General features: G+C 42.6%; 1 protein-coding gene across 4 annotated transcripts in view; it reads right to left on the bottom strand.

The window, feature by feature from the left end:
- Positions 1-13107, bottom strand: part of MOB2 (MOB kinase activator 2) — a 114304-nt gene that overhangs the window by 9484 nt on the left and 91713 nt on the right. For all 4 annotated transcript variants that reach the window (XM_071762448.1, XM_071762447.1, XM_071762446.1 and 1 more), the window contains exon 2: positions 1107-1267. In XM_071762448.1, coding sequence (XP_071618549.1) covers positions 1107-1267 — 161 coding nt within the window. The remainder of the gene's footprint in view (positions 1-1106; positions 1268-13107) is intronic.

Here is a 13107-nt window from a genome sequence, read left to right as displayed (position 1 = left end):
AACACTGCTTATCCTCCCAACAATTATTTAAATAGAGCAGGCAAAGTGACCTCAGAGTCTTGAGCTTGCATAAAAATTTTAACAGGAGTTAAATGAGTCTAATGATGAACTGCAAAACCAAGAGGCACACAGAATGAGAGCTCTTGTTTTAAGATTAAAGCACCATGATGCATCAGCTCTTCTTACTCACTAAGCAGCACAACTGGGAAGTGTCTCTGTCATCAACCTCACTGCTCTACTCACAGTAGAATACTCTACCAGAAGCTGAAGGCAAACATTTTGCTACATTCTTTTGAAGTCACACTTAAAATGTACAGTGGTTAGAAAACAGTTCTCATAACACCTCAGAAAAGAAAAACCCACAACAAAAAGCATTAAAACTATTACCCTTCTACAGTTTTAAAATGTTCTGAGTTCTGAGGTAACATCTTTAATACTCCTCAGGGGGCATCTCACTTTTTCTTAATGTGTCTCTCTAGTGTGCAGTTTAAAGTAGGTTCTTTCTGCCACCACATATTGTTGAAAATATAAACAAGACTGGGTCATAGCTGCAAGTTAGGACTGGCAGATGAAGCAGAAACACAGGTAAATGTTGTAAATCAGAACTGAGGGGCACAGGTACAGCATTCAGTTAAGACAGTCAGTCATGTCTGTTCCAGCCTGACTGCAGTTTATGTTCACATTAATTCCACCAAAGCTTGGAAGGAGAGGGGAAAAGAAATCCAGCCAAAAGACTTAAAAACTTCTGGCTTTAAGCATAACTCACTCTACATACAAAGCTGCTGGAAGACCAATAGCTTGAGTCAGAAATGTCCTGACCCAGCAGCTTCAGCAAACAAGGAGCATCAAAAATTTAAACGCCCTGAGTGCTGCAGTGAGGGAATGGGAAGGAGGAAACACATCAAGGCTTCCATGCTGCTCAGCACAGTTGGTTTCTAAGTAAGACAACTTAATTACCATTCAAGGTATAATGATATGCATTGTGCAGTAATCATAAATAGTCATTAAGTGTTTTTCTAAGCACTGAAAACAGTAAAAAGAAACAATGAATAAATGCCTTCTCTGGTGAGGCAGCAAGCTCTGAGCTGTATGTTCACAATACTCACTGTTACTGGCTAGCCACTCGTTGAGGTCTATTTCTCGTGGTAACATCACTAGTTCCTTAAATTCAAAGTCAGTAATTCTGGATTTTGTGTATTCTGGCTCTAGGTAAAGTTTTTTCTCTTCCGGTGCTGGCTTTTTACCATTTGGCTTTCCCTTGGACTTCCTGCAAGAGATTAAAAAGAAAGAAGAAATGTTACCTTTGCTGTTGATTAACAGCTACAGAAACCTGAAAAAAACTGTTTTATCCTGTATTTGTGTTTACACCTCTCCTCCTGTCTCCCCACCCCTCAGCCTCATTATTTTATTTATTAAAGCAAAAAATAGTTGCTTTAAAAGTGTATTTTAACTCAGCCACTTTGTTCAGGTAACACTGGAAGTTTTGAATGGCCTTAAAAACTTGAGACAGAACTGCTCCACCTCCACTGCCCTTTGTCAGTTTAGGTTGCAAATTCCTGTGAGAGGAACAGTGTCTGTGCCTCTGGTCAGCCCTGGCAGCAGAACGGCACCGTGCTCAGGGGAGCTGCTCTGATGCTGACACTGCCAGTCTGCTGCCCCACACAGGTAACTGGCACCTGGAAAATGGGCATTTGAGGAACAGCAAAAGCAGACTGCAGCAAGAAGAGAAATCTTAGGTGGAAAACTGCTCTTTCCACGCAGTGTGTTGGCACTACTTAGTGAGAACTCCAGCATTCCTCACTGCTCCAGCCCTGTGTTCACTGAGATACCAAAAACCTGGAAGTAAGCATCTCTGACTCCAGCCAGAAACACTGACAACTACATTACCTTTGCTTACTCAGCTCCCAAGATACTTGAGACAGAAAGATCAGAGTTCATTTTTATTTCAGAAAATACCCTAAAATCCAGTGTGTTATGGACTGAGCTATCAGATCTGCATGAGCAGAAAACCACATTGATCAAATGCATTTCTCTCCAGGGCACTTTGGCACCTCCCATCTCCCATTTCTCAAGTGTTTAATGTTTTCTTACAAATTACTGGAGTTTTCTTCCTACTCTGCTTTTAATGTCCTCAAATTATACTCTTAACCCAACCCATATTTCTGGGCCAGGGTTTCATTGAGGACTTCTGAGGAAGGATGTTGGGACAGCACTTTTTTAGGCTATGTGGTCAGGCAGCTGCACAGCCGTGTGCTTCTACAGTTAAAAAAGCACCCGACCAGAGACAGCAGACAGGTTCAGTGGTGAGGGACAAGTGCAATACTTGCTGTGCACTATCACATGAACACAAGGAGGAGATGCCAGGATTTTTTAATGTCAGGTTTTCTTGGTTTAAGAGTTTTTAAAGAATCTGTAAAACCAAGACAAGTCCCCCTTGGCAGGTTACATTGAGTTGCTGCTGAAACTCATCAGGATCCCATCCAAAGGAAGCTGACCTCGTGTTCTGGCTTAGGTCTGAACACATTTGAAATTATCTTCCAAGGCTTGATTTTTCCTGTGAGGATGGGAAGCACATCTTTCCTGGAATGGTGTTTGAAGTATCAGTGCTTTCCTATTTCCAGTTTTCTGTCACCATGGGCTCTTCACTCATCTGTTCATTAAACCTATCTTAAGAATGACTCAACCTCCACCTTATCAACCCTGCAGAGATCAAGATTCACCTTCCATAACAAAGGCTTCCATGCCACAGTTCACTAGAACTTGGTCATTGGTGCTGCCAGAGTTTGCCATCTTCACCTTGCACTGAGTCTTTCCATACTTGTCTCTAACCAGTCAGTTAAGACTGGAGAGACTCCAAGGTTTCAGGAAGGCCATCACCAAGGAAAAATAAAATCTGGTGACAGCAGCACCATCTACACTTACATCCTCACAATACATTTACAAACCACAGATGTGCAGCCATCACTGCAGGAAGTCTCTGGATGGAGAAGATGGTCATGACTTATTTCAATATGTTAATGAGAAAGGCAGATTTCAAGGTCAGAGAGAGGATGCTTGTGACACAGATCACCTTTTTAAAGAATACAGATACTGTAAGAGCATAAACTGAAACCAGTACATGTGAAGATTAATTTAAGACATAGCTAAAGACACAAAAGAAAAGTCCGTGAAGGCAAAAATTGTAGGAGTTAAATCCCTAAAGGGATCTGGAAGATGTATTTAATTCATGCTTGGGCCAGAGACATCTGATTTTCACAGAATCTTGCACTCCAGGAAAGTGTAGTAACACAAACCAACAGTTTTGTTCAATAGTCTGTACCTTGACTTTATAGGAGGTGAAACAAGAGGCTTGGTGTTTTCCTTTTGCAGGAGGAATAGAATGTTAAGACTTGAAAACACCTCACCCTGACAGCCAACAGCATAAATCCAGCTGAAACCATGCACTTGGCCCTGATTTCCTTAAATCCCAGCACAGGCTGTCTTATTCCTGATGTTGCTGAAACCCAGCTTGGCACACTCCACACAGCACCTTCATACTTTCTGGGCCTCTGACAAACAATATTATGGTCTATTCAGAATAGAAAAAAAATATTAAAAAAAACCTTTAGGATTCTTTTTCAGCTGGTTGGGCTTAGTGGTTGAGGGGGCTGGGGGTGGAGGCAGGGGCAGAATTCAGGCATTCAAGGATAAGCTGATTTTTAAAGACAATTATGATTCTGATAACAATGACACAAAAAGTATCTTCAGCTTCAGACACAGGTTCAACAAATGGCATTAAGCAGACTTGGGGATAAAAGCTGTCAGTGAGAAGCTTGGGCAGAGCAGAGTTTGTGTCTTTGCTTCAGGATACTTAAACCAAGGGCCTCAGGTTAGGGCTGTGCCTCGGCAGCTCAGAGGAGAATTCTGAGGGGAGCTGAATCTGTCCTAGAGCTGGGCTGGGGAAGAAAACCACAGGAGGCACCAGACCCAGGAGGCTGAGAAAAGCCTTCAGAAACTGTGTGTGTACCTAATTCCCACTTCAGCATCTTCTCCACATTTTAAGAAAAGAAAAAAAAAACACTAAATATATTTCACAAGTTTGCTAATGCAAATGACAATACCTTGTCCTGTCACACACCCCCTCTTTTCCACTCCACTGTTGGTTCTCTGCTGGATTAGTACATGGAGCCACCTGGGATGGTTTTGACAGATTGTGTGAGTCTTTCCACAAGCACCTTGTGTGGGAACTGGAGCACTCTGAACAGCTCTCTGAAGGAGCCCGGGTTCTGTCCCTTTCAAAAGCTTTGGCTCAGTTTAAAAAAGCACCTGACTCCTGGGCATCATCAGTGACCCTGCAAAATGTCCATAATCACTGATACCACGGGTTTATTCACATCACTGAAACCTCACTCTCAGATAACCATGTGCAGTACAAACTTCTTTTTCACCATTTGCAGCTGTTGAGAGCTAATGCAAGACACAGGAATTCTTTCTATCAGCAGATTTTCATGACCTGCACGTAGTGCAGTTGGGGTACTACATGGCCTGGATATTATAAGTACAAATTTAAAAAAAAAAAAAAAAAATACAAGCCAGTCTTAAAAATGTTTTGAACTAGACCACACACCTTTCCTCAGGTAGACAGAACTTAGGTTAAAAAAAATCAGACGTACTTTTATTAATTGAGTCAGGCTCAGGCTGTAAAACCAGGGGTTTAGTTTGGAAACTGTGAATGGTAAAACATTTTCCTTACTGACTTACACAGCAGTATGGAGAAAACATGACTGCATATTATTCAACAAATAATAGTTCCATATTCCAAAAACCAAAAGCTCACACATTCAACACTACCAGAATTACCAAATAGTGTGAAGTTTAGAAGTCAGCTTCTTACCTCCAAGCTCAATGTTGTTTCAAAGACTCATAAAAAAACACCATCTACTGGGAACCAACTCCAAATTGTGAGCTGTTCACATTCAAGATGCCTTCCCCAACTTCTCATTTTATGTTTAAAGTACACAAATAGGAAAAACTGCATATAGCCATTTCTGAAATGTTCCAGAACACCCTTATAAGTGAAGACTGGAGCAGTGAGCATCAAGCACCGCATCAAGCAACAGCTTATTCAGTCTTTCAGTGAAAGAAAAAGTGACAGAACAGTAGAGTTTCACTGCTCTTTTCAGGAAACACCAAAATCCAAGACCTGTTGATTATTATTTACCAAATTTCATGCAAGACCTTTCAAGGAGACAGTACCTTTCAAAATGCTGCTACAGGCACCCCAAAGGAAACCAAAGTTCTGAGTCATGTTTACCTGTGTCTTTTGTAAAAAAAAAGGGGAATTCTGCTCAGTTTGTCTCAGCCCATCCACGTCAGATCAAACATTCCCAAAGCAGCTGAAGGATCGGCTGTCACACAGCAGGTTGGTGAATGTGTGTCAGGAGGTTACACCAAAACCTGTCTACCAGTGCTTAACTACTACTTAAGGAAAAAAAACATCTTCAGGGAACCCAAGGAGACAGCAGTCAGCAGTTTTTATTGACAGGCAAACCAAGAATGCAAACTAATTCCTCAGATAACTCCCCAGATAGGTTTGTGTTGGGTTAGTTTTAGGCACTCTATTGAACAGGGTGCCACAGGCCATGTCACACCCACTGGTGAAGCTGAGAGAGGGAAAAGTGATGGGAATTCTGTGATTCTGTGACATGGCAGAAGAGAGGTCACTTCTCTGCAGTCTCAGAAGGTTCAGCTAAGTGGCTCCAGCCAAGGGCAGTGCACTCACTAATCCTTCTAGCAGGGCTCCCTGTGTCCAACTGAGGAAACTCAGCAGCTGGAAGTTTGCCTGGATTTCACCAGAGATGTGCAAGACTCTCCACCAAGTGACAGGCCCACTGGGCTGTGTTAATTTTTTTCCCTTGGTCTCATTGCTTTGTTGAGACTGAGTAAAACTTCCAGTTCCCCAGCTTGTTTTCTTATCCCATCTCAGTTAATAAAGATACTCCTCTAATGTCTCTCTTACATTTCCTTCTTGATCAGGTGCCCAGTAGTTTCTTGGTTTTAAAAAAAAAGTCTTTGGAGCATCCTCAAAAGAACATCCAGGTATTAATTTTGTTTTAAAACCATATGAAGAAAGTATTATTCCCATTTTATAGAAGAAAGTGGCTGTTAGGGTCAGAGTTTATTTATGGTGCAAATACTAAAGATGTTTTGGTTTAAATTGACACAGTTTGTTTGGAAAGCAGCACAGTGAAGCAATCCTGATTTAGCTGAGTTATCAATGTCCACTGAGCAGACAAGCTCCATACCCTGAGAGTTCATCTCAGTCTGGACCTGTACCAGGCATCTGTGGATTTGGTCATGAGAATCTCATTTATTACAAGGTTGATGACACAGAGGGAATACTAATGCTATGTTAAACACCAAGTTTCCCTAAAATGATCATGCAATTTAACATTATTTCTCCCAGTTCCCGATTCCTGTTTTTTTCTAGAGGGAATCAGCACAGCTATAACAATTTCTTGCTGTCTCCAGCAAGCTCTGCAGTGTTTTATACTGCATCAAAACCAAATCTCTTAAAGGAGAATGATGCTTCAGTCATCATCTCTTACCCTTCACACTCAACTATCCTTGGGGTGAGTGGCTGTTTATTTTTTTTTCTTTTTTAAATACAAGTAATCAGTGGTTTTTCTCTTTTTAATGTGGAATATTAAAGTGGGTTTGGTACTAAATATATGAGTAGCTTTACAGAGCTAAAAAGTTTATTTCAAAAGCCTGTAGTGGTGAGGAGCAGAGCTGCAGGCAAAACTCCAATCTCTTTCTGCCCTCTGGATCATGCACCAGTTTCAGGTTCCAGCCAAGTCTCAAACATGATTTCCATTTAAAAATTGACAGAACAGGTCCAACAGGACTTACTTGGCAAATCTGTCTCCCTGCTTGCAAACCTTAAAATTCATACGTCTGTGCAGATAAAAACCACCACGGATTATGAACTTTATTTTGTGATTAGTATTATTTTTTAGTAACCAGCCCTATTTCTTATCCCAGGTTAATTGGTATAATCCCAGCAATCCCCACGTGTCAGCTGGGACAATCCAGCTGGGCTCTGCTCAGTGTTGGTGAGCAAAGAATAAAGCCCCAGGGTTCATAGCAAAGCATGCAAGAGTGGAACCAAGAGAAAAATCTATTTAAAGGAAGATCAAACAATAAAATGCCAACAGAAATATTATCAAATTATATTTTAGAAGTCTCTGGAGATTTTGGGGGAGGGGTATTTTCAAGTAACCTGGCCTATGTAATTTTTATAGTGTAGAATCTGGAAAATTTTAATATTGCAATGGTACATTTCCCAACTAAAAAGTGTATGTGGAAAACTTGGAAGTCTCCAGCAGCAACACCATATTGCACCTCACCCAGGTGCACCTCTATATTACCAAATCAATAGAACTGTTTTGGCATTTGATTTTCATCCTGGTTTTTTTTTTTTCCTCCCGTTTTCAAAGTGTCATGTTTTAAAATATCTTCCACTGATGGGAGTATGAGAGTGTGAAGTACTCCTGCCAAACCCTGCTTTCTGGGTAACCTGAGGATGGGGGTTAGCTGCTTAAAACAGAGGCCAAAACAGAATGAGAGAGGCAGAAAGCCAACATTTTAACAGTGTCTCCTAGGCCAGGCTTTAGGAAGACATTCATGGTTTTATATTTTCCAGTGAGTAAGGGTTTATAACAAACTGAAGGTACATTGCATACTTTCTTTCTTGCATCTCTCTTCTTCCCTTTTGGGTAAGGAAGTGAATGGGATGCCATAACAACAGAAGAGGGAATAAATCACATTAAGGTAAAAAGAGGGTTTGAAAACCCCACAAATTTCAGCCATCCACAGAAGGCTGCAGCTTTGTAAGAAAAACCAGGTTAGCTGCTCACAGATGCAGTTACCACCCTCCCTGGTTTTTCTGTTGCACTTTATTGGGAAGAAGTTACCTGTTAAATTCTGGTTAGAAATATGGGAGTCCTGAACACATTCACAGCACGAAGGGAAGAGGTTTATGAGCTAAAATTTATGAGTCCAAGTGACAAACTCCCACCAAGAACAATGAAGCAGTAGGTTACACCAGTTTTATAGGACAGAAACAAACTCTTGAAGACAGTCTGGTTTCCTATGCCATCAGCTCTCAGTCTTTTCTCCTCACCTAGGTACAGGACTGGAAGCTTAAAGACACCAGGCAGCTTAAAAATCACTCCTGGGTAATTCAGCATCTTTATTTATTTGTATAGCAGGCAAGGAAATTGGAATAAAAAGTTGCATTTGAGTTGCCCTTCTTCTGAGAAAAAGCTAGAGACAATATTTGTATTTCCCTCTTTCCTTAAAACCATACAGGATTAGTGTCTCCCTAGAGCTTTTCTGCAATCCCATATCCTGGTTTTAACCCAGGTGACTACTGAATCTTCAGCTGAAAATGCCACCTGACAACACACCCAGAACACAAATTGTGGATGTCCACGTTCAGGATTGGGAAAGAAAAGAACATCAGCACGGGATGGGAAGCTGCGTAAGGTGTTGGAAAGCAACACGAATCCCAGAGGAGCACACAGGACAAATCTTCATGGATCACTGCAGTCAGACCATTTCTCCAGGGCCTGGAGAAGGGAGAGGGTCTCAGCTTTTTAGGACTGTCTACATTCTGATCTCCTCTTGCCCCAGGTCTCTGCCAGACCCCTCTGACCTCAGTTTCATTCTTCCCCCTCCTGCCCTGGGTAAGCTCCAGGGCTCAGCTGCTGAGCAGCTCTAAGGGGGCTGCAGAGAATAAAATGTCTTCAGCAGCCTTTCTGGCCCTGCTTCTTCATTTTTGTTCTGTTTTTAAAAGTTACTAATAGTTTATTTAAGAGGAGGAGGAGGAAAGAAGAATGCACCCTACATGCCAGGGAAACTTTTTCTTCTGGATTCTCATAGTGGCTCTTTGCCTTAAAAGGGAATCTTTGCTTGGCCCCCAGATGCTGTGCTGGGAGCAGTCGGTGCCAAGGCATGGCAGGCACGTTAAGGATGACAAGTGCAATAACGTTATTCCCTAGTGCTGCTTCCCAACAGGAAGCCTGAAACATTCTGTAGGGCCAAACTGGGTACTGGTACTGGCAAAGCAAGATCACAGAGCACCCAGACACACCTCATCTCTCGTACCTCAGGTCTTTCCGCTCCCTTTTGCAGGACTCCCCAGAGAACAGGTTTTATGTGGAGCAGCTGAGGGAAGTGGGGTTGTTTATTCTGGAGAAAAGGAGGCTGAGGGCAGACCTTATCACTCTCTACCACTACCTGAAAGGAGGGTGCAGTGAGATGGGGGTTGGTTTGTTTTCCCAGGTAACAAGTGATAGGACAAGAGGAAACAGCCTCAAGCCATGCCAGGGGTTTAGCTTGGGTATTAGGAAAACTTTCTTCATTGAAAGGGTTGTCAAGCACCAGAAGAGGCTGCCCAGGGGAGTGGTGGAGTCATCATCCCTGGAGGGGCTCAGAAGCTGTGCAGATACTGTACTTAGGGACATGGTTTAGTGGGACTTGGCAGTGTTAGGTTTATGGCTGGACTTCAAGGTCTTTTCAAAGCTAAATTATTCTATGATATTATTCTAAGTACAGTGCTGACACTTCCCCAGGTGGCTGCTGGTGGCCAGGGACCACTGAAGCTCCTTCTCTCTTGTTCAGGGTCTCCCATCTTCAATGCAGCTCTGGGAAGAATGGCTACAGAGGCAAGGTCAGGCATGCAAACAGCTCAGTTAATGCTAAAAAAATGCAGAGTTGCATTCTTGTGGTACAGAATGCTGGACTGAAGTTTCCTTTCTTCTCAGGGCATTCCTGCCAGAATGCCTCCCCTAGGCTGAGAGGGGGTACCCAGCCTCTTTGGGGAGGGTCTGACTGTGGAAGCCTTGCACTGGTCCAGCTTCTCCTCCACTCAGCACACCTGGGAGGGGCAAAGTGGGACAGAGCCCTCGGGATATGGGGGAAGAGATGTCAAATGGGAGACAGCAAGGTTACATATTTCTAGGAGCCAGTGATGCAATTTCAACAGTGTAAACACAAGCAAACACCCTATTGTCCTTCTTTTTAAAATGTTCTCTTTTGCTTTTGTGCCAAAAAGCCAGACCAGGAGGTGCCAGCATTAAACCTCAGCAAGATTCTTTTCCTAAGTGATGTACTGCAGTCCAGATTTTTGGTTATTTGGGGATTAGGAAAGAAAAAGGACACAAATCTTGCCTAATGTTTATTTTTCAAGAGCCCTACCTGGAGACAAATTGGGTCTGTGGTAAGAGAGATGCAGTAGGTCACAGATCAGCAGTGACTGCTACAACAACTGATTTATCCAATGCTCAGAACCAACCATAGAGCAAAATGCTGCATCAGAGGTGCCCGGGTCCTGAGCCTCTGGCAGACAGAGTGGTGGTTCTTGAGTTGGTTTTTATGCCTTCAGCTGTAGGCAAACTCTGGCTGTCTGATAAAGAAAGCCAAAATCTGAACAAAAAGAGGGAAAATTCCTGCTTGGTAAGGTGTCTCAGTATAGTGTCTCCTGCTTTCAATTCTTCCTCCCCTAGGAGAGCATTCTCAGAGCAAGACACTGGTGCAGGGCACAAAGGGAAGGAGAAGCCATTCCATGCTGAGTCACTGGGACATCTCTGCCCAGTCAGTCACTGCCTGAAAACACAGGCTGGGCTCTGGGGTTCTGGGGTTTGTCTTGCTAACATGGTGTTCAGTTCAGTCCCCAGGCACATCCACAGTACTAAGATAAGGATGCTCCTGGACCCTTGCTTTCCCTGGAGGAAAAATGTAATTTGTATTCTAGCAACACAAATGCTTCCTCATCATCCTCCACTGCTAAATGCACCCTGCTGCAGCAGAGACAGCACCAACAGGACTCACTTCACCTTGCCTTGGGTATCTGCACATGTAAATGTATCTGAACTGGCTTTTAAAGACAGCAGAAAAAAAACAGTTTTTCCTCTATACTGGAAATCATTTCAGTCCGAGGCATAAATCTAAATATACCTTAAATTTCTTTAATTAAAACACATGGGCAAAGGAGTGACCCTCAGCTGAGAGCAGAGAGTGGCAGAGCTATTGATGCTGATGCTGTTAGAGATGCTGCAGTGAGATCTCTCACACCAGAGAGCCAAGAGTGATCTGCACCAAGGTCTGAAACCTGTGTGTTTTCAGACATGTCTGTTAACTGAAGCAGTGGTTTATTTACTTATTATGCTGTAAACTTCTGCTGGAACACAGTTACTTTGCTGCATCCCGATTAAATTCCCCTTCAGGCAGCAGCCTCCTGGCTGTGCTGACGCCCTCCTGTTACCTTTCCAGAAGAGCACATGCAATGCACTTTTTTGCAGGGTGGGATTTCTCCACCAGAGCCCATAAACCACTGAAGACACTGCTGATTATCTTCCAACCCCTAAGAACTTTGTAGAGCTGGCAGATTGCAAAGCTTTTTATTTCCAAACCGAGCAAATTTCACCTCGAAACCTCAGAGCTGCAGAGATGGGGGATTTCACAAGGCAGCTTGCACAGAGGAGCTTTTCAGGACAGAACCGCACTTTAATTGCTGGCAATGGTTTCACTATGGCAACCTGGCTTCAGCACCCAGCCCAAGATAGGAAATGCTGACAGTCTGCTCTGCTCAGAGACTACCAGGGTGCAGACAGGTTTGGCTTTGTAAGATGTGCTGTAGTTTCCTCACTGCCTTTTTGCCTTGCAAGCTCTCTTTGAGCTCTCATTTATCTAACAATAATAATTAGTTTTAAGTATTACTGTAGCCTAGAGAAAACCTGCAACAAAGGAAGCATGTTAGATATGCAGGTCAAACACACCACCTTACCCACATTTGGAAGCCAGGTACATGTCTGATGTATTTGTAAGCTGAATTTTACAATTCCCAACCTTGAAAATCGAAAAAATGTTTTTAAATACATTTTATAGCTATACTGTGCAGTGGGAAAGAAGACAGCCTGACAGTCCCCAAACAGTTAATGAGAATACTCACTCCAGAGTCTGTGCTGGAAATAGAGAAATATTTTTCAACATGGTGCAACATGTTGCAGCTCAGCTCAAGCACTGCTGTTGTCTCTCTCCTCAGCTCCCCAGAGGCAAGGAACAGTAAAGGACTCTTTTTTACTCCTGGCAGGACCGGACAAATTACAACTATTTACTTACAAAAGGTGCCTTGCTTTGGAAGGGTAAATTAGTTATTTTTGTCGGGAAGAGAATGAAAACAAATTCATCATCATCTGCCTTGCTACTGCAGTTCCACCTTTGAAAACATCACCTCTGTAGTCAGGTGGTAGGCAGGACTGCACCAGCTGAACCCTTCACATAAACATGGTCTGAAAAGTGTGGTTTAACAGGACAGAGAAGTGCTGGGACTCACCACAACTGAAGGTGCACACAGAAGCACAGGTAACAACACAGCTACTTCAAACAGCTTTGTAGGAGCTTCAGTAAACAACATGAATTCTATTAGATATATAGCATGAGGGAAAAAAAATTGTTTTTACTAATCATAAGCAATTTTGCATGTCAGCACCTGTAGACTCACTTTTCAAGCATTTTACTGGTACACACATGTGCATCTTGTTGGCTTGAGACACACAGCTGGGAGAAATTAACTCAGTCATTAGTTATTGAACAGGCTGGGCAAGGAGCTGCCTGGGTGAAGAAGTGCCCCCACCTCAAAGTTTCATCCACTCTTGTCAAGCTCCCCAAACTCATCCCCTACACTTGAACTACAGCATTTTAGTTAGGAAGAACATCTATTTACACAAAATGACCATGGTCAAGGTCAGCCCCCTCTCAATGGCAGCTCTGAAGTTAAAAAACTGATGTAAATGTTTTCTTAATATCAAAAAATATTTTGATATTTCTAAATATTTTTTAATTTAAACCAAAGTTAGTTCAGGGAAGTCCCACCTCTCCTGGCATGCCACAGATAGGTCCTGTGATGAGAAACTGTGTCCTTCAATTTTAGCATGAGCTGTCTTGTTAAACAAAAAAACTGGGAATCACAGAACCATCTCCTCTCAGGGTAAGAGAGTTAAAGGTAAAAGGCAACAAAGCCTTAATTTTATAATTTTTACTAACAAGTTTTATGCACAAAAT

The sequence above is a fragment of the Heliangelus exortis genome, chromosome 18, assembly GCF_036169615.1.
Source record: "Heliangelus exortis chromosome 18, bHelExo1.hap1, whole genome shotgun sequence".
Classification (NCBI taxonomy): Eukaryota; Metazoa; Chordata; class Aves; order Apodiformes; family Trochilidae; genus Heliangelus; species Heliangelus exortis.
The sequence above is the reverse complement of the archived record's forward strand: the minus strand, read 5'-3'. Positions and strand labels throughout refer to the sequence as shown.